This window comes from Pelodiscus sinensis, chromosome 14, assembly GCF_049634645.1.
Source record: "Pelodiscus sinensis isolate JC-2024 chromosome 14, ASM4963464v1, whole genome shotgun sequence".
Taxonomy (NCBI): Eukaryota; Metazoa; Chordata; order Testudines; family Trionychidae; genus Pelodiscus; species Pelodiscus sinensis.
Window position 1 is genome coordinate 27,871,288 of NC_134724.1, and position 23,421 is coordinate 27,894,708.

Sequence of the window (23,421 nt, forward strand, 5' to 3'; positions counted from 1 at the left end):
GGGGATCTTATGGAAAAAACTAAATTAGTCAAATTCTTTTGTGCATGGATGAACAACAGGAAAGAAAAGCCTTGGGGCCTCTAGGGAGGAACCTTGTCCCAGCAGACCTGCTCTGATGTGCTCATGAGATAAGGCTCCATAGTGACACTTAAGGAAAGGCCTGCTCACATTTGAATTTCTGCATTCCTCAAGAACAATTCATGGCAATCACTAACTTTGCAGAGGAGCTACATGAAAGCTTTGGCCAATGAATGAGGGTCATCTGCTCTTTATCACAAGGGTAAACCTCATCCTGGCCAGTTTCTAACCTTTTAACCCTGTGAATTCTTAATTTGCACATGAATAATGGAATTCTTGCCTAGAGTGCAACCTTCAGCTTCCAGTTCCTAACTTTAGAAACCAAGACCTGATCTCCTTGTGTGTTCAGATCTTAAACTCTTGGACAGATTAAAAGTTTTAGGTTTCCACATGCAACATGAAGCATTACACTTCTGAAGCAAAAGATAAGCTTGCTGGTGAAAGCTATGACTATGCAAAGTAAAAGAACATCCTTGCACCCTGCTGCTACCAGTAGCAGAGCATTTTCCTTTTTCCTCCCCCTCTAAAGAATGCCAGTTTAATGCCTATTCTCCACCTGTTTAATATGTATGGTTCCTTCTTTACCCTGAACACAAGATAAAGTCTTTTGCTTTTACAACAACTGACATCTCTAAAATACAATTTGAAAAACTACACCTCCAAAAAAACCCTTTATTTGCATAAACTCAAAACCAGTTTTGCATTGTATTATATGGGTTTCAAAATATACTGTTATTAGTATCACCATATATCACAGCTAATAACAGACTGGCATTTCAGTTGTTAAGACTGCACTATGAGTATATGGGACTTATTTCAACATGATTACGTCATGTTTAGCTTTTGTTTAAACTGCTCTCTATATGAAACTAGCACCTATTACAATCCCTGAACCCAGTTGCCTTCTTAAAAAAAACTTTCATCTAGAAATCCAATGTCTCTTCCAGTTTTGTTAATGAATACAAACACTTTGAACAAACTAGACAAAACACTTTCTCCAAGAGAAGTGATTTTTTTATTAAAAAAAAAAGGGGGAAGCACAACCAGTAAAACAAGAATGCCATTCCACAACTTAAATCATTTAGTTAGTCACAACTTTTCCCTTGTTAAAGTCTTGAAAAAAAAAGACTTAGCACAAAATTACCTTTTGGAAGAAGCAATGTTTCATCTGCATTTAATACCACTAATTCTTACAAAAGTTAAGTTCTCTTAGACTATCAAGAAATTCCAGGAGTCATATACTAATATCTTTCAAGGTGCATGATGCCACACGACTCTTCTTACAGTGCCCTGTATAAAATAATGCCCTGGATTCTCTGTGAATCTACAATTCTAGATGTAGAATCCAACACCTGCTGCTGAATCTAAGCTTTTTTAAAGATGGGTCTTGCTCCCTCTGGTTGTTAAGAAGAAACCAAAAAAGACTTCCAGATGTGAACCAACACCATCTTCCTGAGTCTTTAAATACACAGCCTGAAACAATGACTCTAAAAGAGGAAAACTGTCTCAATTCATCCCAAGGCATAAAAATGCTAAAACCAAATTAAAGTTGCAACTCTGTCACTATTTCACTTCTCACTATTGTATCAATAGTATCCAGCTAATGTCTTCTCCCTCCATTTTTATTTAAATGGAACTTTGAAGTGGGGAGCAAGAAATGTTGATTTCAAAGGTAGGAAACCAGGAATTCAGCCCCTCTCAAAATCTCAAGATACAAGCCTTCCCCCGTATCAAATATCCTCACACCAAAAAAATCACTTCAATAACTAAAGGCCTGATCAAACTAGGGATGTAAGCGACTACTTCACTACTCGTTCCCCTCCCCCCCCTCCCCCCCCGCCCTTTGCTGCCTCTGTATGAGAGGCAGCACAGGGGTGGGAAAAACAGGAGCCGGTGCTGGGGGTAGCTGGCTTACAAGCCAGTTCCCCCCCAACATCATCTCTGCGATGCTTTCCCCCACCGTGCCTCTATCAAAGGCAACAGGGGGAAGGAGAGAGGAGGCTGCTATGAAGCAGTTTTTGCCTGTGGCAGACCAAGGCTCACAGGGTTTCCAGATGGTTTCAACAAAAATACCGGACACACCTGACATTACATCACAATCTACATTACATCTTATTTAGAAAATACCAGACATTTATAGTTTCTCAATTTGTTTCCAGAACAGAAAGCTCAAATACTGGACTGTCCGGTTCAAAACCGGACACCTGGCAACCCTAGAGGCTCACCACAGGCAGAGGCTGCTCTGGCAGCAGTCCCTGTCTGTAGGGAGCCTGCCCCACAGACAGGGTCTGCTGCTGCAAAGCAGCCTCTGTTCGCGATGGCTGGGGCTGTCCATGGACAGAGGCTGCTGGACCCAGACAGGGGCGGCTGGACCCAGCATGAGCCGGGACCGATCAGTCCTGGCTCGCACAGGTCTGGAACCATTGCAACTCTGCAATTTAAATGCAGTAAGAGCTGCCAGTCTCTTACTGCATTTGAAATGCAGAGGCGCAGCAGTTTTGGAGTGAGCTTCCCCTTATCAACTAATTGTGTAGTCAATACAGATTGTATAAACTACATGATTAGCAAAATACCCATTCCTTAACATCCTTAGATCAAACGAACCTTCACTTCTCTTCTTGCCATTTTTTCTAAAAAGCAGTTGTACCAAAGACTAGATCACAATAAAATTGTAGGTGCATAAATAAATGAATACTTAAAATTCTGAAAAAAATATTATAAATTAATGACATTAATCTAGGAAAACTGTACTGATTGTATTAATCAGTTTCAGATTAGGTAGCACTATGCAGTTCTGAATTTACTTCAAGCAGCCACTGAAGGTTCCGTAACATACAAATCATAGTGGACATGAGCAGAGAAAGGCCTTGCTGGAGAAATTAAGACCATCTTTACAAAGAAAACCAGAGACTTGTCCATACAGATATGATGTGGATCTCTTCTGTGTCATGAAGAATACCTAGGAGTTCAGTTCTCCTAGTCAATATTTCTTGTTCCCAAAACCAGTAGAGGCTAGGGATACTGGAAAGACACTCCACACGCTCCAGGGAACATGGAGGGCAGATTTTTAAGGTTATTTAGGCATCTAAAGAGGCAGATAAATGCCTTGTGTAAATACATTCAATAATCTGGTCCTCAGTTCCTAGTAGCAGATAGTCAGCAATGACTGATCTCAGTTAGGCTATGTCTACCCTACCAGGTTATTTAGAAATAATTTATTTCAAAATAATAACCCCAGAAATAACTATTTCAAAATAAACTTATTCCTCTTCAAAAGCAGGAGTTATTTCAAAATAACAAGCTCATTATTTCAAAACAACAGGCTTGGTAGTGGGGATGCTTGCCTTGTTATTTCAAAATAACCTGCATAGATATACCCTTAGGCTACGTCTACACTGGCATGATTTTCCGGAAATGCTTTTAACGGAAAAGTTTTCCGTTAAAAGCATTTTTGGAAAAGCGTGTCTAGATTGGCAGGACGCTTTTCCGGAAAAGCGTCCATGGCCAATCTAGATGCGATTTTCCGCAAAAAAGCCCCGATTGTCATTTTCGCGATCGGGGCTTTTTTGCAGAAAACACTACTGTGCTGTCTACACTGGCCCTTTTCCGGAACAGTTTTCCGGAAAAAAGACTGTTGCCCGAACGGGAGCAGCATAGTTTTTCCGGAAAAGCCCTGATGAGTTTACATTCGATCGTCCATGCTTTTCCAGAAATTCAAGCAGGCAGTGTAGACAGTTGGCAAGTTTTTCCAGAAAAGCGGCTGATTTTCTGGAATAACTTGCCCATGTAGACACAGCTTTAGAGCATATAATGTGGAGATATTTCTCTCAGAACTGGAAGGAACCTTGAAAGGTTATAGAGTCCAGTCCTCTGCCTTCATAGCAGGACTAAGTACCATCCCTGACATATTTGCCCCAGATACCTAAATAGCCCCCCCTCAAGGATTGAACTCACAACCCTGGGTGTATCAGGCCAATGCTCAAACCACTGAGCTATCCCTCCATCAACCAATGGAGCATCAACCAATTCCAGAAGGAACAGAGTCCAAGTCCCCATGGCTAAAAGAGCATGCCTGAGGGCTTGTCTTCACTATGCAGAAGAGCAACATTGCCACCATCAAGCTTTCAGCATTCAATTTAGCAGGTATACAGAAGATCCACTAAATCAAACTCAAAGGGCACCCCCATTGGCACCTGTACTTCTGTTCCACATGATGAGTAAGGGAAGTGAACAGGTGTGTTTGAGCCCAATAGTCTCCTACTGTGGAGACCATGTGGAAACTCAAATTAAGGTGCGTCAAGTCCAGTCACATAATTAACATAGCTGGAGTTGTACATCTTAATTTGATCTTCTGTTGTAGTGTAGGCCTGGTCTGAGTGTGGCCTCACTTCAATAGTTCAACCCTCAGGACTTTTCAGACCCTAAACAAACAAACAAACAAACAAACAAAAAGTACATACATTATGGTTCTCCTTTGGCTTGTGATATCTTAAGAATTGGTCAACAGATGGAAGGAAGCCTTGCTTACAAAGTTTTTATCATTTTGCTTACTTCTAAGGCAACACTTATAATGTTACAACTATAGTGTGTAAAACAATTCTTAAAAACAGTTTGAAGCAGATCATGGTAACTTTGTATCATCAGTGTATTTTACACTGTCAACCCACAGGAGAGGTCAAGCGATGATAGAGTACCAAAGAAAGTGCCACAAATAGTGGATCAAATTAACTGTTGGTATAATTCCAGTGGCTTCAGCGGAGTTACTGGGAAGCATTTGGCTCAATCTCAAACACATATTAAAACCAAAGATTTTAAAATAGAACAAAAGGATTCAATTTATTTTCAGTAATATCTATTCAATCTCTTGTACATAGAGCTACACAGAGTTGTGTTGTTTTAAGAGTAGTGTAGCCACAAATATTAAAACAGGTTAATATGGTGAAATGACATGTACAGGCAGTCCCCGGGTTACATGGATCCGACTTACATCGGATCCCTACTTACAAACAGGGTGAGGCAACCCTGCACTAGCTGCTTCCCCCCCAGCAGACCAGGGAGACACGGAGCTAGCGCCCCTCCCTCCCCCCAGCAGACCAGGGAGATGCGGAGCTAGCACCCCTCCCTCCCCCCAGCAGACCAGGGAGACGCAGAGCTAGCGCCTCCCCTCCCCCCCCAGCAGACCCGAGAGACGCGGAGCGGCTTTTCTCAGCAGACACCTCAGCTTGAGAATAAAGGACTGAGGGAAGTGAGGTGTGGGAGAATAAAACTGAGCTCTGGAGAAATGTTTGGCTAGAGTTTCCCCTACAATATGTACCAGTTCCGACTTACATACAAATTAAACTTAAGAACAAACCTACAGTCCCTATCTTGTACGTAACCCGGGGACTGCCTGTATCTGTAATAAATAAGAGATTCAAGTACTAGAACTTACTTGCTAGTGTAAGATGACCTTTTTGACTGAGAATGGCCCCATATTTGTTCAGTGCTAAACACTGATAAAATCCTTCATCAGATGGTTCGCCTTTTTTTCCTTCCACCTCACTGATGTATAAAGAGCCATTGGATAAGGTGTAGACCCGTTCATTTTCAGAAACTTTTGCTCCATTTTTCAGCCATGTGATCGTAATGGGAACTTCGCCATGTGCCTGGCAATCTAAAACCAATGGGTCCTTCCTTGTAACAGTTACATCCTGTGGCTCTTTTACAAAAAACAGCTCACTGAAGCACCATACTCCTGAGAGAAAGAAAACAGGGGTTTTTTGGTATGTACAAAAAAGCATAGCTACATTACATATAAAAGCAGCCTTGCAAAAGATACCACAATTATACTGGTGTGATAATTACATCTGTGGCCTGCACATTCAACTCCCCCAGAACCTAGAGAAATTTGACTTCAATGGATGAAAAGGTCAGGTCCCAAATAACTACACAAATATTTGCTTGCTAGTTATCAAATGTATACAATCATATTAACAAGAAAGCAAGTGTAGAATGTTAAATATTTAAAGTTATCACAACTAAAAGTCATCATAAAAACTGGAATTTGAAAATTCAATTTTCTGTTTCTCATCAAATCTCCTTTCCCTGCTTCCCACCTTTCTAGGCACAACATTGGATGCTCTTGCAAACAAAGTAAAAAAATAATCCTGATGCAGATGTGAAGTCTTTGTTGGTAAAGTTTTAGCATCATCTTCAGGGGAATCAAGGAGAACAAGCTGTTTGCTAATTTTACAAGCTTGTCAAAAAGATCTTGAACAGGGTAAGTCATAAAAGTCTAATTTTACAAGAAATCATTAGCAAAACCCTGGTTTGGGGAACTAAAGGAGTCGTTCCCATGTCTTCAGAAGTGTCTGGACCCTCTGCACCTATTTCCTTGCAAGAAACTTTTTTTTATCTTTTGTGAAGAATTATGTGGTAGTTTCTGAAGGCTTGTGTTTTGGGCACAATTTCAACTCTGCTGCCAGAGAACCTAACCAATCTGCTTCATTTCTGCAGTTCAGCAGAGTTATTTAGAATACAAAACAATTCAACTTTCCAAGTTGGTAATTCTTGCCGCTGGTACCCCGCGGGGGAGAACAGGCAGGAATTAGCAAACCTTTATTTCAACGTGTGTGTATGACCAACTGTTCCAGAAACGCGTGACTAATTGATCGCTTACTGTCTAATGGGGATGGGGGTGGTTTAATTAACCAATACACATTTCGTCAGAAGAGCCGCTTCACAGAGGAAACCCGGTTTTCCCACCCTTATCCCCGCCCCCAACACATGCCTAAATCGAGATAAAGTTTATGAGTCCCCTCCACTGATAAGGACGGGGGAGGGGGTCTTTTACAAAAGTCTTTTCTCTCTGCTGAGACTTTGCGAGAGGCCCCCACTGAATAGGCAGCTCTCTATTAGGACACAAACTCCTTGGCGATTGATTTCCCGGCTTGTGATCAATAGCTGCGCAGGAACCCTCCAATCCCGCAATTCGCCCATGATTCGCACACATCTGAGCGCTCCTGCCTGCTCCTTTCAGAGCAGCTCCCGGGCTATGCAGATTACGCCTGCACCCCCCTCTCCCGCGGTGACTCCAATCACGGGTCCGCCTTTGATCCCTTTCTCATGCTAACAAAGATCTGAGCTGGGAAAGTGAAAGCCAGACACTGGCAATTAAAGAAAGAAGGTGCAGGAAGGACGGTTTCTAACCCAGATGCGGTGAATGCAAATGCTCTGGGGCCAGTGCAAGGCTTCAACTGGCGGCGCCTTCTAACGGCACCGCATCTCCCCGAATTCACTGCCCGCCTGCCCCAGAGATCTCTCCCTCCCCTGGGTTTGTCTGCTACAAACCGTGCCCTGCCCATCCCGGGCCCCGACCCCCTTCACGCTGCAGGTAACTGGATGCAGGGGAGCAAACAGCAGCTGCCCAGGATGCCCCCCCTCCGAGCGCTGTAACTTTCCCGGTGCCGGACTCCGGCACAGCAGCCCATGGAACAATATAAATAAAACCACGTGCGGCGGCAGCAGCCCCAGCTCCCGCTCTGCCGACTGCACCGAGCGCCGGGCAGGAGAAATCCGCTCCTCCCCCAAACCCACTGCCCGGGGAGCCCGGGCCAGCAGCAGCCCCCGCGATGCCCCGCCGGAGAGTGGACAATGGGGCCAAGGAGAGCAGCAGCCCCCGCTCCCGGCAGGGAGTCCTCCCCAGGCAGGATGCCCAGGCTGCGGAAGGTCCGTGCAGCAGCGGCCGCCCCCTCTCCCCTCCGGCTGCTGGCCAGCGGGGAAGCCCCGGTTGCAAGCGGGCTCCCTGCCGGCGGCCATGGGGGACAATGGAGGGGGGCGGGCTGGACAGCGGCGGTGCGGCCATTGAGAGCCGGCGGCGGCTAGGGGAAGAGGAGCGGGGTCCCGCGTCCCTCTCCCACCCCCCGGCCGGGCACTGCTCACCCCCGTGCTGCGGGATGCCCCGGCTCCGCGCCAGGCGGGCAGCTCCCCCCCGGGCGGCGCTGGCTCCCCGCCCGCCGCGCAGACACACGAGCCGGCGCGGCAAAGTTTGTGGCCGGAGCAGCCGGGACTCACCTGGGATCGGGAGGATCAGCGCCCAGAGCAGCGCCCGACGGGGAAGCGGCGCCATTTAGCGGGCTATGCCGGGCATGCTCCCCCAGCGCCGTCGCCTCGCGTGGCTCTGAGCCGCAGCCCTCCCTCCGCCGCAGCGTCCCACTCCCGGGGACTCTTTCCCTGTGGCCGAGCCCCGGCGCACGGACACAGCGCGAAGGGAGAGCGCCCCGATCAATGGCCGAGGGGAGGAGAAAGGGGATGGACAGAGTCTCCCTGAACGCGCCGCGGCCCCGGCTCTACTTTCTGCATCTAGTCTCCATTGGCCTGGGCGAGGGGCGAGGGGCAGGGCCGCGGGGGGAGGGGCGCGGGGGGCTCGCTGACGCTGGACAATGCACCTGGGGCCAGGCTGCGAGTGGCCCTGGCTGCGGCGCGCGGAGCCGGCGCTCACGTGCCGTGGCCAGGCGAGGAGAGCTGCGCGGGCTGCTCGCGCCAGGGGCACCTCAGCTCTGCCGCGCTGGGCGATGCCAGGGGCCCGGCGGGCTGCTGTGGTGGGGAAGGCGAGGCGCGAGCCCAGGCGTTTGCTTTCCTGCCCGGGAAATCTCCAGGAGAGCCGACTCCACGTCCCTCGCTTGTCTCTGCCCTTCCAGGGGTGAGGATTGTGTGAATCACGGTCGGAGAGGGTAAAAAGCCCTGGTCTGAATGTTCCTCCTCCTTCATCTGAACCCCCGTGGCAGAGCCTTGGTCCTAATCAGTTTTGTGTGTGAGGGGCTTGTGTAAAAACAACACGGAAAAATTTTACCTCAGAACATGTCACTGTCATTTGTGCCTTAATCCCGCGATCAGCCTCCATAGCTTTGAGGTTCTCCTCATTAGCAAGGAAGGAAAGGAAACGTGGACAACCCTTTTTAAACCAAACCAAGTTTGAGCCAACTTGTCTTTACATTGAATCTAACTTCCGGGGCGGCAGGAACCAGTCTACAGTTTACATTTCAAAATGAGATTAGGATGTTTCTCATCTTTGTCCAACGCTTTGAGATCTGATGAAAAGCACTGTATCATTCAGAACTATTATATGCCCCTGTTATTCCCACTCTTTTGACATCCATAAAAATGCCATGTTATATCCTCAAAACTAGTACATTAGGGCTGTGTCTAGACTGCGGTCTACACTGGCCGCTTGAATTTCCACAAAAGCACTGACTTCCTACTGTAAGAAATCAGTGCTTCTTGCGGAAATACTATGCTGCTCCCATTCAGGCAAAAGAGCCAATGTAGACAGCTTAGATTTGTTTTCCTCAAAAAAAGCCCCAATCGCAAAAATGGCGATCGGGGCTTTTTTGCAGAAAAACGCGTCTAGATTGGCTTTTGCAGAAAAGCGTCCGTGCCAATCTAGACGCTCTTTTCTGAAAATGCTTTTAACAGAAAACTTTTCTGTTAAAAGCATTTCCTGAAAATCATGCCAGTCTAGACATAGCCATGGCCTAAGCCTAAAGTACACTTTTTTGTTCAAAACTTTTGAAGAGAATCAGAGATGGGGTTCCTGAGCTATGACCCTAAAAATTTAGGTACTAATCAGAATCAAATATCCTTTTTTATTGTCACATCTTAAGAATGAATGGTGGGAGTGGGAAACAAATGAAAGAGGCAAAATCTAGTTTACTGGGCACCCCTAGCAAAGTGGTGGTCCCCAGCTAATGAAAAGACCTAATGAAAGACTAATCTTCTATGTTATTAACTTATGAATTTGGAATGTGGCTGAGGATAATTCGGCCTGGCAAACTTTGAACAGGGCATGAAATAGATGCTGGAGATCGAGGCTTCATTAAACAAATAAAACTGTAAGTCTCTGAGGCCTTTTTCTTCTATAGCTGTGAAAATGGAACCAATTGGGAGGAAGGCCTGTCCATGAAAAAAGATAAACAATAATCTAGCAGCACCTTGAAGACTAACAAAATGCGTAGATGGTATCATGAGCTTTCATGAATACAGCCCACTACATGTTTTGTTAGTCTTTAATGTGCTGCTAGACTATTCATTGTTGTTTTTAAAGTTTTTCCAGTTAAAGACTAACTTAGCTACCCCTCTAAAGCTCACAGAAAAAGATGGTTTCCATCAGAACGTTTGTGGGGACAGGATGGTGTGAGAAACCTGCCAAGCTCCCAAAGGCTTGCAGAGTACTGGGAGTGTCTTGTGGACTGCAGGAGATCCAGGAAGAGGCCAGTGCCCCCAGATCTCACCCATTCTCCTTTTCTAAAGCCAGCAAGAGGAAGGAATGCCTAGCTAACCACAGAAAGTGCATCTGCCTCTGCTTGATGCCCTAGCCTGAGGCTGCTTTTTGCTGCAGCACCCTCCTGTGACATGCATCAGAAGCAACCAATAAAGCCCCATGATCCTTAGGGTCACTGAAGAAAAGATACAAACACATGCTTGTGGAGGCTCATCAAGGCCGTCCTGACCTCTCCCCCTCCCCCCTCGTACTTTTACCCAAGGCCCACTATTGCTTCTGTGTCATAGGTAGTGCATTGAGGGCCATGCCATTCCCACAATCCTTACAAGGCTTATTTGCCCCCACACACGTCTATTTTGGATTATCAGAGTGTTGCTTGAGAAGCCTATTTTAGTTCCTCAGAGGCTGAGACTATTCTGATCATTTGGGGGCTCAGGAACATAATAAAACTGTTAGAGGACCCTCCTAAATCTTAGGGCTTGAGGTGGGGATAATGAGCCTTTTCAGACATGAGAGTAGATGCAAGATGTCCCAAAGAACCTACTCAGCCCTATGGACATACATGGATGTGCCTTATAATGCTCAGCCAGTGGCCACAAGGAGATTGGGAGCCCTGAGGAGCATTTTACATCCTGTCTACAGTTGCAGTTGTGTATGGGGTATGTATAGATATGTTGCAGTGAAAGGCACACTGCATCTATGCTTGAAGTGATAGGTTTTAGCAGTGGGGAATCAATGGGGAAAGGCTCTGGCAGCAAATTGCAGCATACTGCACTGCTAAAAATAGGTATATAGAGATGTGGGAGACACTGCTTGGATGTGTAGATACATGCATAGTGTATTTACTGTGGGATCCAGACATGTAGGGCCCCTTATTCTACTGTACAGGCAGTCCCCGGGTTACGTACAAGATAGGGACTGTAGGTTTGTTCTTAAGTTGAATCTGTATGTAAGTCGGAACTGGCATCAGCCGCTGCTGAAACTGATCAGTTTCAACCGCAGCTGATCTGGACGCCAGTTCTGACTTACATACAGATTCAACTTAAGAAACCCAGGCGTCCCCAAGTCAGCTGCTGCTGAAACTGATCAGCGGCTGATTCCAGGATGCCTGGGGCAGAGCAACTCTGCCTCGGGCTTCTTGTAGTCAGCCGCTGGTCAGTTTCAGCAGCGGCTGACTTGGGGATGCCTGGGGCAGAGCAGCTGGGGTGCTGCTGGGTTGCTCCAGTAGCACAGCTCCTCGGTGCTACTGGAGCAACCTAGCAGCACCCCAGCTGCTCTGCCCCAGGCGTCCTGATTCAGCCGCTGCTGAAACTGACCAGCAGCGGCTGAATCAGGACGCCTGGGGCAGAGCAGCTGGGGTGCTGCCGGGTTGGTCCAGAGCGGCGCTGCGGGATCAACACGGCAGCCCCCAGCTGCTCTACCCCAGGGGTAGGCAAGAAAAGCCTGGTCTGCTGGGGGGGGCACTAGCTGCACCCCCCCAGCAGACCAGGGAGACGGGGGTGGTGGGACCGCCGAAGTCCTCCACGGCTTTGCTCCGTCTCCCTGGTCTGCTGACCTGGGAGACGCAGAGCAAAGCCGCAGAGCACGCGGGCAGCGGGACAGTCCAGGCGCGCCGCGGCTGTCCCACTGCTGGCGTGCTCCGAGGCTTTGCTCCCCATCTCCCTGGTCTGCTGGTCAGACCAGGGAGACGGGGAGCAAAGCCGTGGAGCACACCCGCAGCGGGACAGCCCAAGCGCGCCTGGGCTGTCCCACTGCAGGCGTGCTCCGCGGCTTTGCTCCCCATCTCCCTGGTCTGCTGGTCAGGAGACGGGGAGCAAAGCCGCGGAGCATGCCCGCAGGGGGACAGCTCAAGCGCGCCCGGGCTGTCCTGCTGCGGGTGTGCTCCAAGGCTTTGCTCCCCGTCTCCCTGCAGACCAGGGAGACGGGGAGCAGCTTTTCTCGCCCCGGAGGCCGGGGGCAGTGGACCGCGGCGCATCTGGGCGTCCCGCCGCTCCTATCCTCTGGGGCGAGAAAAGCCCCGTTCGTAACTGCGGATCCGACATAAGTCGGATCCGCGTAACTCAGGGACTGCCTGTACTTGTGTAAGCAGTGCCTCACTCTCCCCAGCGCTATTTATACCCATAGTAGCTGATCATGCACTCTATATCCTGCCTTAAGTATAAATGCCCTCCTAGGGAATTGCTATCTCTTGAGAGAATAATGTTCATTTTAAAAATTATTTTTTTCACATGAGCATAGTGACAGTGTATTTTGAGTGAAATACAGGAAAGTGATCCTGCAACACAGTGCAGTTAAAAGAAAGTTTGCTATAGCTTAATTCCAAAGGTGTTAGCAAAGTTACTCTCTGATTACCCTTTTAGTGTAACAGAATGATTTTCCTGCTCCAGGTATGAGTTTTCCCATTTGTTGTGTACATTGGAGTTGAATTAAACTTATGCTTGATATGTATGTGAGTGGGATACTGTGATTTGTTAAAGTTGGGAATCTTATTACCATGGCTGTATTTTACTAGCAGTTTGTATAAAAGATATTATAAAGATATAGTGCATGTATCACTGGAGGTTTTTAATTCCTTTTGACATGTAATTTCTCTCTATGAATGTGATTTGAATTCTTTGCTCAGGCTAAACTCTCATGACAGAATTTCAAAGTGTGCACACCATTGACACCAATTCAGACATTTCTTTGCCCTGGCCAGAGAGAATTCCAGACTCTTCTCTTCCCCCACCATCCCCTCACTAGGGTCTACCTTGGCCAGGAAGTCTTCCCTATTTCTTACCCAGAAAGTGCATAAGCTGGTATTGCCAGCTGTTGCTTTTCAGGGTACTCTTGTGTGTTCTGCTGTACTGAACTAGACTACCCACGCATCGGATCACACCAACATTTAACCCAGACACCCCTCTATCTGGACAAAAGGGCAGCCAGGCCAAATTTGAGTGATGTTGCAACCCTCTGTGCTAGTCTCCAACACCATCCACATTTGGCCCAGCTGATCTTCCATCTGTCAAATTTCAGTGCTATTGCCTGACACCACACAGCCAGAACAACAATCCAGCAGCAGCCATACTGATTTAGTATTGCACGCCTCCTTAAAAGTGATCAGTCCATACCCCCAATCCAGAGCCTTTGGAACTTTGAGTTAGTGCTAAATCTTGGTGGATAGGGGTCAGGGCTGGCCTTACCATGAGGAGAACTGAGGCAGCTGCCTCAGGTGCCAGACTGTGGGGGGGAGGGGGGGCACCATAAGGACCTAGAGAGTAGAAAATTGTGTCTGTTGCTGGGACATATGAATTTTCTCTGCAGTACCATAAGAGGAGTAGAACAGGAAGAAGGCAGAATTGAGATCTTTCCAAGTTTTGGCCCAAGCGAGGGAGCATGGAGACATTTGAGCGCCCCACTTCAGGTGCCCAAATATTGTGGGCCGGCCCTACTAGGGGTGATGCGCACACACCCCAACCCCTACTAATTGGTGCCACTGGTGCACATACTTTAACACATTCTTTGTTTGTATGCTTGCAAATTCCAAGGCATATATGTCTAGTCCCTGTTTTATACACACATGTACAAAACCACACACATCAGGCTCTGTTGAATGCTCAGAACACTGACTGAAAAATGTGGCCCCTATTGTTTTCAATAGGAGTTTTGCTTGTTTAGTGCACTATTCTATTCTCAAAAGTTACTGTGTAAAAAAAGGCATCTTCTTACTCAGCAGATCTGCTCTGTATTTGTATTCACGGTCATAGCTGCTGACTTTAGTGACAAGCAAGTTTTATTTGCTTTTTGTTTCTGCTAGAACTGCACAGCTGACACAGGCAAGCGAGCACGAGCTGGGCTATGTTCCTTGTGCTGCATCATCAACAACATTGTTTACTAAATTTCAAATAGCTATCCTCTGCAAACCCAGAGAAGGCCTTCCTAAAAAAATTACACCCATCCCATTAGACTTCGATCTGGCCAGGGTGAGCCATGTGTGATTTCCAAGCATTTTTATTGTAACTTACCACATCTAGGGACAAATAAAAAACACGCACTATCCACCCTCAAAAATTTCAGCAGCTGGTATAAAATGCAGCAGCCTGTTGGTTTAACAAAACAGTTTGTCATGAATGTGTCACTCTAGTACTCCACTCTCAGCCTTGAATGTAACTTCAGTGGAAACTGCTATGTCCTCAATACTTTTGAAAAATCAGGCCACTGATTTAAATTCTTAAGTCTCTTTTTTCTCTTCAATATTTTGTTTTCACTTGACAATACTTTAAAGTGTGTCTATACATGTATGCTTGAAATATAAATATTTGGAAATTCTAATTTATATTTGAAGTTTTTACCCCCTCATCCTCATTTTCGCTGAGCAGTTACTGACTCCCTCCATCCTCTTTTGCATGTGGTAGTGCAATATGGTGCAGAAGGAATGCTTTGGTCTTGTTAAGATGAAAACAGACTGATAGAAGAGCAGAGCAACTGTGCAAAAGCATCCAGCCAGTTAGAATGAGAACAACTTTTTACAATTTAATATATTTGCAAATGTTGGATCATGCAAAGCCTCAAAGAAATTAAGTACATGCAAAATTTGTGTTCTACCTTGAGATAGTTGTGAAACCATTTACAGAATTTACTCAGTGTAAATTATTTTTGTTAAAGTCATTTTACAAAATTACAAACAATTACAAAATATATAAATTACATTTTGTATTATTACAAAATATTACAAAAATATATCAGGAAAATGTCTCTCACGTTCTTGAATATATTTCTGTGGGGCACGTCATCTTTGGTTCACTGGTAACCATTCTCTGCTGCTTCTTTGAGAAGTAAAATGTTGGCATGACATTTTTGATAGAAGCAGAGAAATTTAGATCCACCAAAGTCTACTTACACTGCCATAATTAACAGTGACTGAATAATTACAAGGCTAAAAGTGCCCAATATTTGCCTAGTGAACAAGACTGATAAGCAGTGTAACTCTCTAATAAACTATTCCTGTTATTGCCATCATCTGTCTAACTGTATTTTATCATGAGTTTCTGATAATAACCAGATAATGAGAAAGAACCTTGAGTGATCTGATGCACTATTGGATTATTTTTAATAGCAAGGTAAAAATAAAACCATGGTCACCCAGGGTATGTCTACACTACAGCACTAATTCGAACTAACTTAATTCAAATTAGTTAATTCTAAATAAGCTAATTCGAATTATATTAGTGCATCTAAACCTCAAAAATAATTGGAATTAGCGTTTTGCTAATTCGAAATAGCATGTCCACATTGAGTGGACCCTGAACCGAAGTTAAGGCTGGCCGGAACCAGTGACGGCAGGGCATCAGGTTAGGAGTTAGTGTGTGAAGCTGCTGCCTTAGGCTAGCCGAGGGCTGTGCTTAAAGGGACCCGACCCCCACCCCGGACAAACAGTTCTCAGGGTTCCCCGCTTGCTTGTCTACCTTGATGAGGGGTCCTGTCTTGGAGTGCCCTGAGTGCCCACACTCGGCACATCACAGCACTCAGCCATCAGCCCGGCTGCACTTGCTGCAGGCTGCCATCCGGGGGAGTCAATCGAGGGGCTTTCAGGATCCAGGAAGCCCTGCAGGAAAGCTTCCACCCCGAGGAGCTGGCAGAGCCACCCCAGTCCTCCCCATTGGGGGCTCGTGCCCTGTTCCTCCCTCATCTCCTTCCAATTACCCCTCTCTAGCCCCACTTCCTGATGTAAAAAATAAAGGACATGTGTGTTCAAAAATAGAAACTCTATTTAACAAAACTGGAGGGGGGGCGTAACCTCTGGAGAGACTGGGAAAAGGAGGTAGGAGAGGGGAAGAGAGAGGGTGGGAGAGGAGAGGGGGAAACCTGGGAGGAGGGAGCTGAAAGGGGGAAGCCAGGGGAAGGAGGAGGAGGGGAAGTATAAAACCATGGTACGCCATATCTTTAGTACTATGTACAGATGTGGTCTCCTCACCTCAAAAAAGATATTTTGGCCTTGGAAAGGGTTCAGAAAAGGGCAACTAAAATGATTAGGGGTTTGGAACAGGTCCCATATGAAGAGAGGCTAAAGAGACTGGGACTTTTCAGCTTAGAAAGAGGAGAATGAGGGGAGATATGATAGAGGTATATAAAATCATGAGTGGTGTGGAGAGGGTGAATAAAGAATAGATCTTCATTAGTTCCCATAATATAAGGAGTAGAGGACACCAAATGAAATTAATGGGCAGCAGATTTAAAACTAATAAGCGAAAGTTCTTCTTCACACAGCACATAATCAACCTGTGGAACTCCTTGCCACAGGCTGTGAAGGCTAGAACTATAACAGAGTTTAAAGAGAAGTTAGATAAATTTATGGAGGTTGGGTCCATGGAGTGCTATTAGCCAGGGGGTAGGAACGGTGTCCCTGACCTCTGTTTGTGGAAGGCTGGAGATGGATGGCACCAGACAAATCGTTTGGTCATTGTCTTCGGTCCATCCCCTCTGGGGTACCTGATGCTGGCCTCTGTCGGCAGGCAGGCTACTGGGCTAGATGGACCTTTGGTCTGACCCAGTACAGCCATCCTTATGTTCTAAGCTCAGGGTCGGGGTTCTCACTGGAACAACTTGATTTTCATGCAAACCTGCTCCTGGGTTGGCATGTGGCCTTTGGTGGCCAGGCTGGCAATTATCCAGCCCTAGACGGCCGCATTCCTGTACCTAGCACAGAGATCGTGGACATTGGAGGCCTCCCTCCAAACCTCAATGAGGTCCACGATCTCTGCACTAGACCAGGTGGGCGCCCATTTTTTACGGCTCCGGGCAGGCTCCTGAGAGCCGCCAGCCTGGTCCTGGGAAGGCAGCTGGTGGCTGGCTCATCTTGTGCCAGGTGCAGGGTCTGCTGGCTGGGTGCTGGCAGGCTTGCAACTGGCACAAGCACTGTAGCCAGACTGTAGCCCTTTAAGGGCTCCGAGGCTGGGAGGGGGGCAGAAGAGTTTCCCTGGTTGTGCCCAGAGTGTCTTTCAGGGCAACCTGGGAAGGGCTAGACTCCAACTAGTTCAAATTAAGTGGCTACACAGCCCTTAATTCGAACTACTTAATTCAAACTAGGCATTACTCCTCATAGAATGAGGTTTACCTAGTTCGAATTAAGTGCTCCGCTAGTTAAATTCGAACTAGCAGTTTGTATGTGTAGCCCCTATTAAAGTTAATTCGAACTAACGGCTGTTAGTTAGAATTAACTTTGTAGTGTATACATACCCCCACTGTTTATTCTTCAGGAATCAGAGGGAGTTGGGAGAGATGAGCTTCTCATGTTTGGTTCCATATAGGCCCCCTTTTTATTTTATGCCATGCTGTTAAACCCATTCTAGATTAGTCCCATAGACCTTCACTGTTCCTACCTGAAATCAGTCAATCTGAGTATTCCATCACCTTAAAGACTTCCCACTGATGGGAGTGTTAACTCTTCAAAGACTTTGGATTGCCTTAAGGAGAGCGCTGACCCCTTTTCAGCAGTTCAGATTGCTTACAGTGATTGCTTTTCCACATCCTTTAATGTTTGTGTGACTTTATAATTTTTAATGTAGAGGAAGGCTGATGGCCACCCTTTAAAGTTTTCTCATGTGGATCAGGGGGTGTCCATATTACAGTTCTTGCATATTCTAGCAGAGTAGTTCTTCTAAAGTTTCCTTGTTGGAAGATTTCTTTATTTACGGAACATGCCCCCTCAAAGAGATAATTCTGTTTGTTAACATTTTCATTTCAGGGTATTGGTGAAGACTCTCAAGCTATCAAACAGAATACATTTATGGAAATCTATGAATAAGCATAGAAATGTAGCCGTGTTAGTCTGGTGTAGCTGAAGCAAACTACAGCCTATACTGGAACAGGATACCATACTCCAAGAGGCTCTGGGAGACAGACCCATAGTCTCCTATAGACAACCACCTAACCTCAAGATGATTCTTACCAACAACCACAGGACATACCACACTAATACCAACCCTGGTACCTTCTCTTGCAACAAACCCCGTTGCCAGCTTTGTCCACATATTCATTCTGCTGATACCATTATTGGACCTAACCAAGTGAGTTATAAGATCAAGAACACATATTCCTGCGCATCCAGAAATATAATTTATGCTATCATGTGCCAAAAGTGTCCGTCTGCTATGTACATTGGACAAACGTCTCAGACACTTTGCCAAAGGATTAATGCCCACAAAACAGATATCAGACAGGATCACAAAGAAAAAACAATTTCTTGCCATTTCAACCAGAAAGGACACTGTCTCAATGACTTAACTACCTGCATTCTACTACAAAGACCTTTTACATCTGCACTGAACCGTCATTCATGCTAAAATTCGACACTCTCTGGGGGGGATTGAACAAAGATCCCAACTACCTTACCCGTTACAAAGATAGGTTCCCCAATTATCACCTCTAATACCATTAGCTCACAGACATCTACCTTTCCCCACCTCTAATATCATTAACTCACAGACACTTACCTTCCTTCTCCCCCCACTGCATCCCCCTTCTGGTCTGAAATGTGATTTGTCCTTTTCATATGTGTTCATTTTTTTAAATTGTATCCTTTGGTATATATGTTTGTGACTATTTTCTTCCACTATTTGATCTGAGGAAATGGGTCTGGCCTACGAAAGCTCGTCATCTAATAAACCATCTTATGAATAAGCAGTTATTCCAATTTTGAATATATCTGTGATGGCACATCGGGTATCCCCCGACTCTGCACTCCATTTCTAGCAAGATGAGACTCCGCAATCAGTAGAATAGAGAGGGTTTATTGCTTCTGCGAGGTACAGCACAGCCCGGGTTCTATGTGGGCATCGAAGAGAGGGGCCAGGCAGCCTCAGACCCCTTGGGGCAGGAGTCCACAGGGCCTCAAACCCCCAGTAATCAGCTTAGTCTCTTCTCTTCATGTTTTCCCCCAACAAACTCACCAGCTCCTAGACCCTACCCCCCAGCCAGGTGGTTGTCTCTCCCCCTGGGAAGAGCAGTGTTGTCTGCTCAGGCTGGGACTAGGTGTCTGAGCCAATACACATGTGAGTGAGTCAGTGGGAATTTCACATCACAGCACAGTCAGGTGGGAACACCAGGTTACAGAGCAGACAGCACCCCCACTACATCATATCTTAGCAGCATTCTCACTCGTATCTTTCAAAGAAACGCTTGTAAGTTCTTCATCAGTAACAGCTGTGGAGGAAATCTGCATGCTATATGTTTCACAAGTACCTTAGCACAGTAGTTTGATCTAACAGAATTCTTCTCTCACCAATACATTTTCCTTACTATTTACTGAGGTACCTCAGGTATCTTCAGTGACTTACTTTCAGTGTACAGCATTCATTGGTCAAAAGCTTCCGAAAAAAATGGTAGTTCTACATTTCAGCCAATTTCCTGTCCAAATTCAACTGAAAGCTTTTTGGGACAAAGACCAGTTTTTTATTCTGTGTACATAGCACAGACCCTCCATGATATAGGCTCCTATGCAAAACCACCTAGAAATAAATAATAACAATAAGTTCAGTAGCAGTTTTCACTAACAAGGGGCATGATCCAGAACCCTTTGAAGTCAATGGAAAGATTCCCATTGTCTTAAATGGGCATCGGGACAGGCCACAGAATACTAACCATCCACTTTCAAAGGACAATTGAGCAACTGGGTCCCCTGTAGTTTGTCCTTCCATCAGACCCATCTGGTGAGGGGTGTCCCTTGGTTGCCTAATTAATTAAATCCCTGAAATCAGAAATTACACATGAATGGGCTAAGGCATAAAATAATCAATCAAGGGGGGGATGTTATGTATCGAGGAAATGACTAAGTGTGTATTCGATTAGTTCATAAGAGGCCACTGAGGCTCTGCAGTTTAAATATAGAAGGAGTCAGGAGTGCAGGCAGCCTGGCTCCTATTTACATTTAAACTGCAGAGCCATAACAAGAGTAGGTCTGGGACCCAGTGCGATCTGGGGCTGCTTCATTCCTGGCTCACACCAGGTTCAGACTACTGCAGCTCTGCCTTTTCAATGTAGTAAGAGCCAAGCAGACCCTCCCACCGTGGTGATGGTGCTGGGGAGAGCCGGCTATTAAGCCGGCTCCCCAGCAGCATATCCTGCTTTCCCCTCCCACCTCCGCACCTTGCTGCCTCTAATAGAGAGGCAGCAAGGGTGAGGGAAAGGCAAGTAGTCGACTATTCAACCACTCTTTTACATCCCTAGAAAACCCTCCCAAAGATTAGATAAGAAAGGAGTGTTGTGCTCTTTAGTGGACCGATTTCCTACAAATTGTGTCATCTTGCCTTACTACTGTACTATTGCTCCTTTTTTACCGGAGTGGCTGGTCAAAGTTTGGTGCTGATTGTGTGTTAAACTGATGGTAATCATGTATTTATTTGATGCTGTTTTGTTTATTTAAAAAAATGTATAAAGTCCTCTGTCTCTGAACACCAAGGGTATGTCTACACTACAACGTTAATTCGAACTAACTTAGTTCGAATTAGTTAATTTGAACTAAGCTAATTCGAACTAACGGATCCAGACTAAAAAACTAGTTCGAATTAGCATTTTGCTAATTCGAACTAGCATGTCCACATTAAGTGGATCCTGAACCGGGGTTAAGGATGGCCGGAAGCAGTGCCGGCAGGGCATCAGAGGAGGACTTAGAGCGTGGAGCTGCTGTCTCAGGCTAGCTGAGGGCTGTGCTTAAAGGGACCCGACCCCCACCCCGGACAGACAGTTCTCAGGAGTGCCCCGCTTGCAAAGCAGTCCCGGCTTGGATTGCCTGGAGTACCCACACTGGGCACATCACAGCACTTGGCCATCAGACCGGCTGCACTTGCCACAGGCTGCCATCTGGGGAGAAGGGGCAATTGGGGGGCTGCAGGAGAGCTTCCACCCCCAGAAGCCCACAGAGCCAGCCCAGTCCTCCGCGTCGGGGGCTCGTACCCCATTCCTCCCTCACCTCCTTTCACTTACCCCTCCCTAGCCCCCCTTCCTGATGTACTAAATAAAGGACAATTGTGTTCAAAAATAGAATCTCTCTTTATTGAACAAAACTGAGGGAGACTGGGAAAAGGAGGTGGGAGAGGGGAAGAGAGAGGGTGGGAGAAGGGAGGGCAACTACAATGATGAGGGGTTTGGAACAGTTCCCATATGAAGAGAGGCTAAAGAGAGTGGGACTTTTCAGCTTAGAAAAGAGGAGATGGAGGGGGGATATGATAGAGGTCTATAAAAGCATGAGTGGGGTGGAGAGGGTGCATGCAGAAAAGTTCTTCATTAGTTCCCATAATAAAAGGACTAGAGGACACCAAAGGAAAGGAATGGGTAGCAGGCTTCAAACTAGTAACAGAAAGTTCTTCTTCACAAAGAAAAGAGTCAAACTGTGGAACTCCTTGCTGCAGGAGGCTGTGAAGGCTAGAACTAGAACAGAGTTTAAAGAGAAGTGAGATCAATTCATGGAGGTTGGGTCCATGGAGTGGTATTAGCCAGGAGGTAGGAGTGGTGTCCCTGCCCAAAGTTTGTGGAAGGCTGGAGAGGGATGGCACGAGACAAATGGCTTGGTCACTGTCTTCGGTCCATCCCCTCCAGGGTCCCTAGGTTTGGCCACTGTCGGCAAACAGGCTACTGGGCTAGATGGACCTTTGGTCTGACCCAGTACGGCCATTGTAAGCTCAGGGTCGGGGGTCTCAGTGGACCTCCTTGATTTTCATGCACACCTGCTCCTGGGTGGCCAGGCTGACAGCTCTCCTGCCCTAGACGGCCACTTTCCTGTGCCTAGTGCGGAGGTCGTGGACGAGGTCCACGATGTCTGCACTAGACCAGGCGGGTGCCCGCCTCTTGCGGTCCTGGGCAAGCTCCCGGGAGCCGCCAGCCTGGTCCCGGGAAGAGGGGGAGGGCTGGGGGGCATCGGGTGGCTGGCTCGAGCCGTGCCAGGTGCAGGGTCTGCTGGCTGGGTGCTGGCAGGCTTGCACCTGGCACGGGCACCTTAGCCATCCCGTGCCCCTTTAAGGAGTCCAGGGCCGGGAGGAGGGCAATAGAGTTTCCCTGGTGTTGGCCAGAGTGGCCACCAGGGAAAGCTGGGGAGGGCTAGCCTCCCACTAGTTCGAATTAAGGGGCTACACACCCCTTAATTCGAACTAGTAAGTTCGAACTAGGCTTAGTCCTCGTAGAATGAGGTTTACCTAGTTCGAACTAAGCGCTCCACTAGTTCGAATTAAGTTCGAACTAGCGGAGCGCTTGTGTAGCGCCTATCAAAGTTAATTCGAACTAACATCCATTAGTTCGAATTAACTTTGTAGTATATACATACCCCAAGAGAATAAAATAACAGGAAACATCTTATTTTGCTCATAGCACCAAGAAGAGAGCTTTTAGCCTGCTCCCTGATCCAAAAACCTCTCCCCAGGTTATTTCCAGGATCAGTCACATGCTTTTGCTGCTTCTTCAGTCTGCCTGTCTATACTACAGTTAGGTTGATGGGAGACAGCTTATGATGATCTAATGGTATAAGCATCCATACTTCAATGTTCCTCCTGACATTTTTTTTCACCTGCTATGCCAGCCTAATAACATCACTTCCACAAGAGGCATAGCACTTAAAGTGCTATGCAGGTAGGCCAACAAATGTCTGTGCAGACACCATGCTGCTCGCATCGCCTGTTGCTGCTTTTAACACTCAAAGATCTGCCGCCTTGCAGGGGACTGTCAGTCTGGGAGGGTATGTCTAGACTACAAAGTTAATTCTAACTAACAGCCATTAGTTCGAATTAACTTTCATAGCATCTATACATGCAAACCGCTAGTTCGAATTTAATTCGAACTAGTTGAGCGCTTAATTTGAACAAGGTAAACCTCATTCTACAAGGACTAACGCCTAGTTCAAATTAAGTAGTTCGAATTAAGGGCTGTGTAGCCACTTAATTCGAACTAGTTGGAAGCTAGCACTTCCCAGCTTGCCCTGGCGGCCACTCTGGGCACAACCAGGGAAACTCTTCTGCCCCCCTCCCAGCCCCAGAGCCCTTAAAGGGCCACAGTCTGGTTACGGTGCTTGTGCCAGTTGCAAGCCTGCCAGCACCCAGCCAGCAGACCCTGCACCTGGCACA

The 23,421-nt window shown here is 46.7% G+C and overlaps 1 protein-coding gene across 1 annotated transcript in view; it reads right to left on the minus strand.

Moving 5' to 3' along the window:
• The window catches only part of PRTG (protogenin), a 149,536-nt gene extending 140,518 nt beyond the window's left edge, over positions 1-9,018 (minus strand). The window contains exons 1-2 of the mRNA XM_075897295.1: positions 8,131-9,018; positions 5,510-5,812 (exon numbers count right to left, since the gene is read on the minus strand). Coding sequence (XP_075753410.1) covers positions 5,510-5,812; positions 8,131-8,185 — 358 coding nt within the window. The 5' untranslated portion in view covers positions 8,186-9,018. The remainder of the gene's footprint in view (positions 1-5,509; positions 5,813-8,130) is intronic.
• Between the last annotated feature and the right edge of the window lie 14,403 nt (positions 9,019-23,421).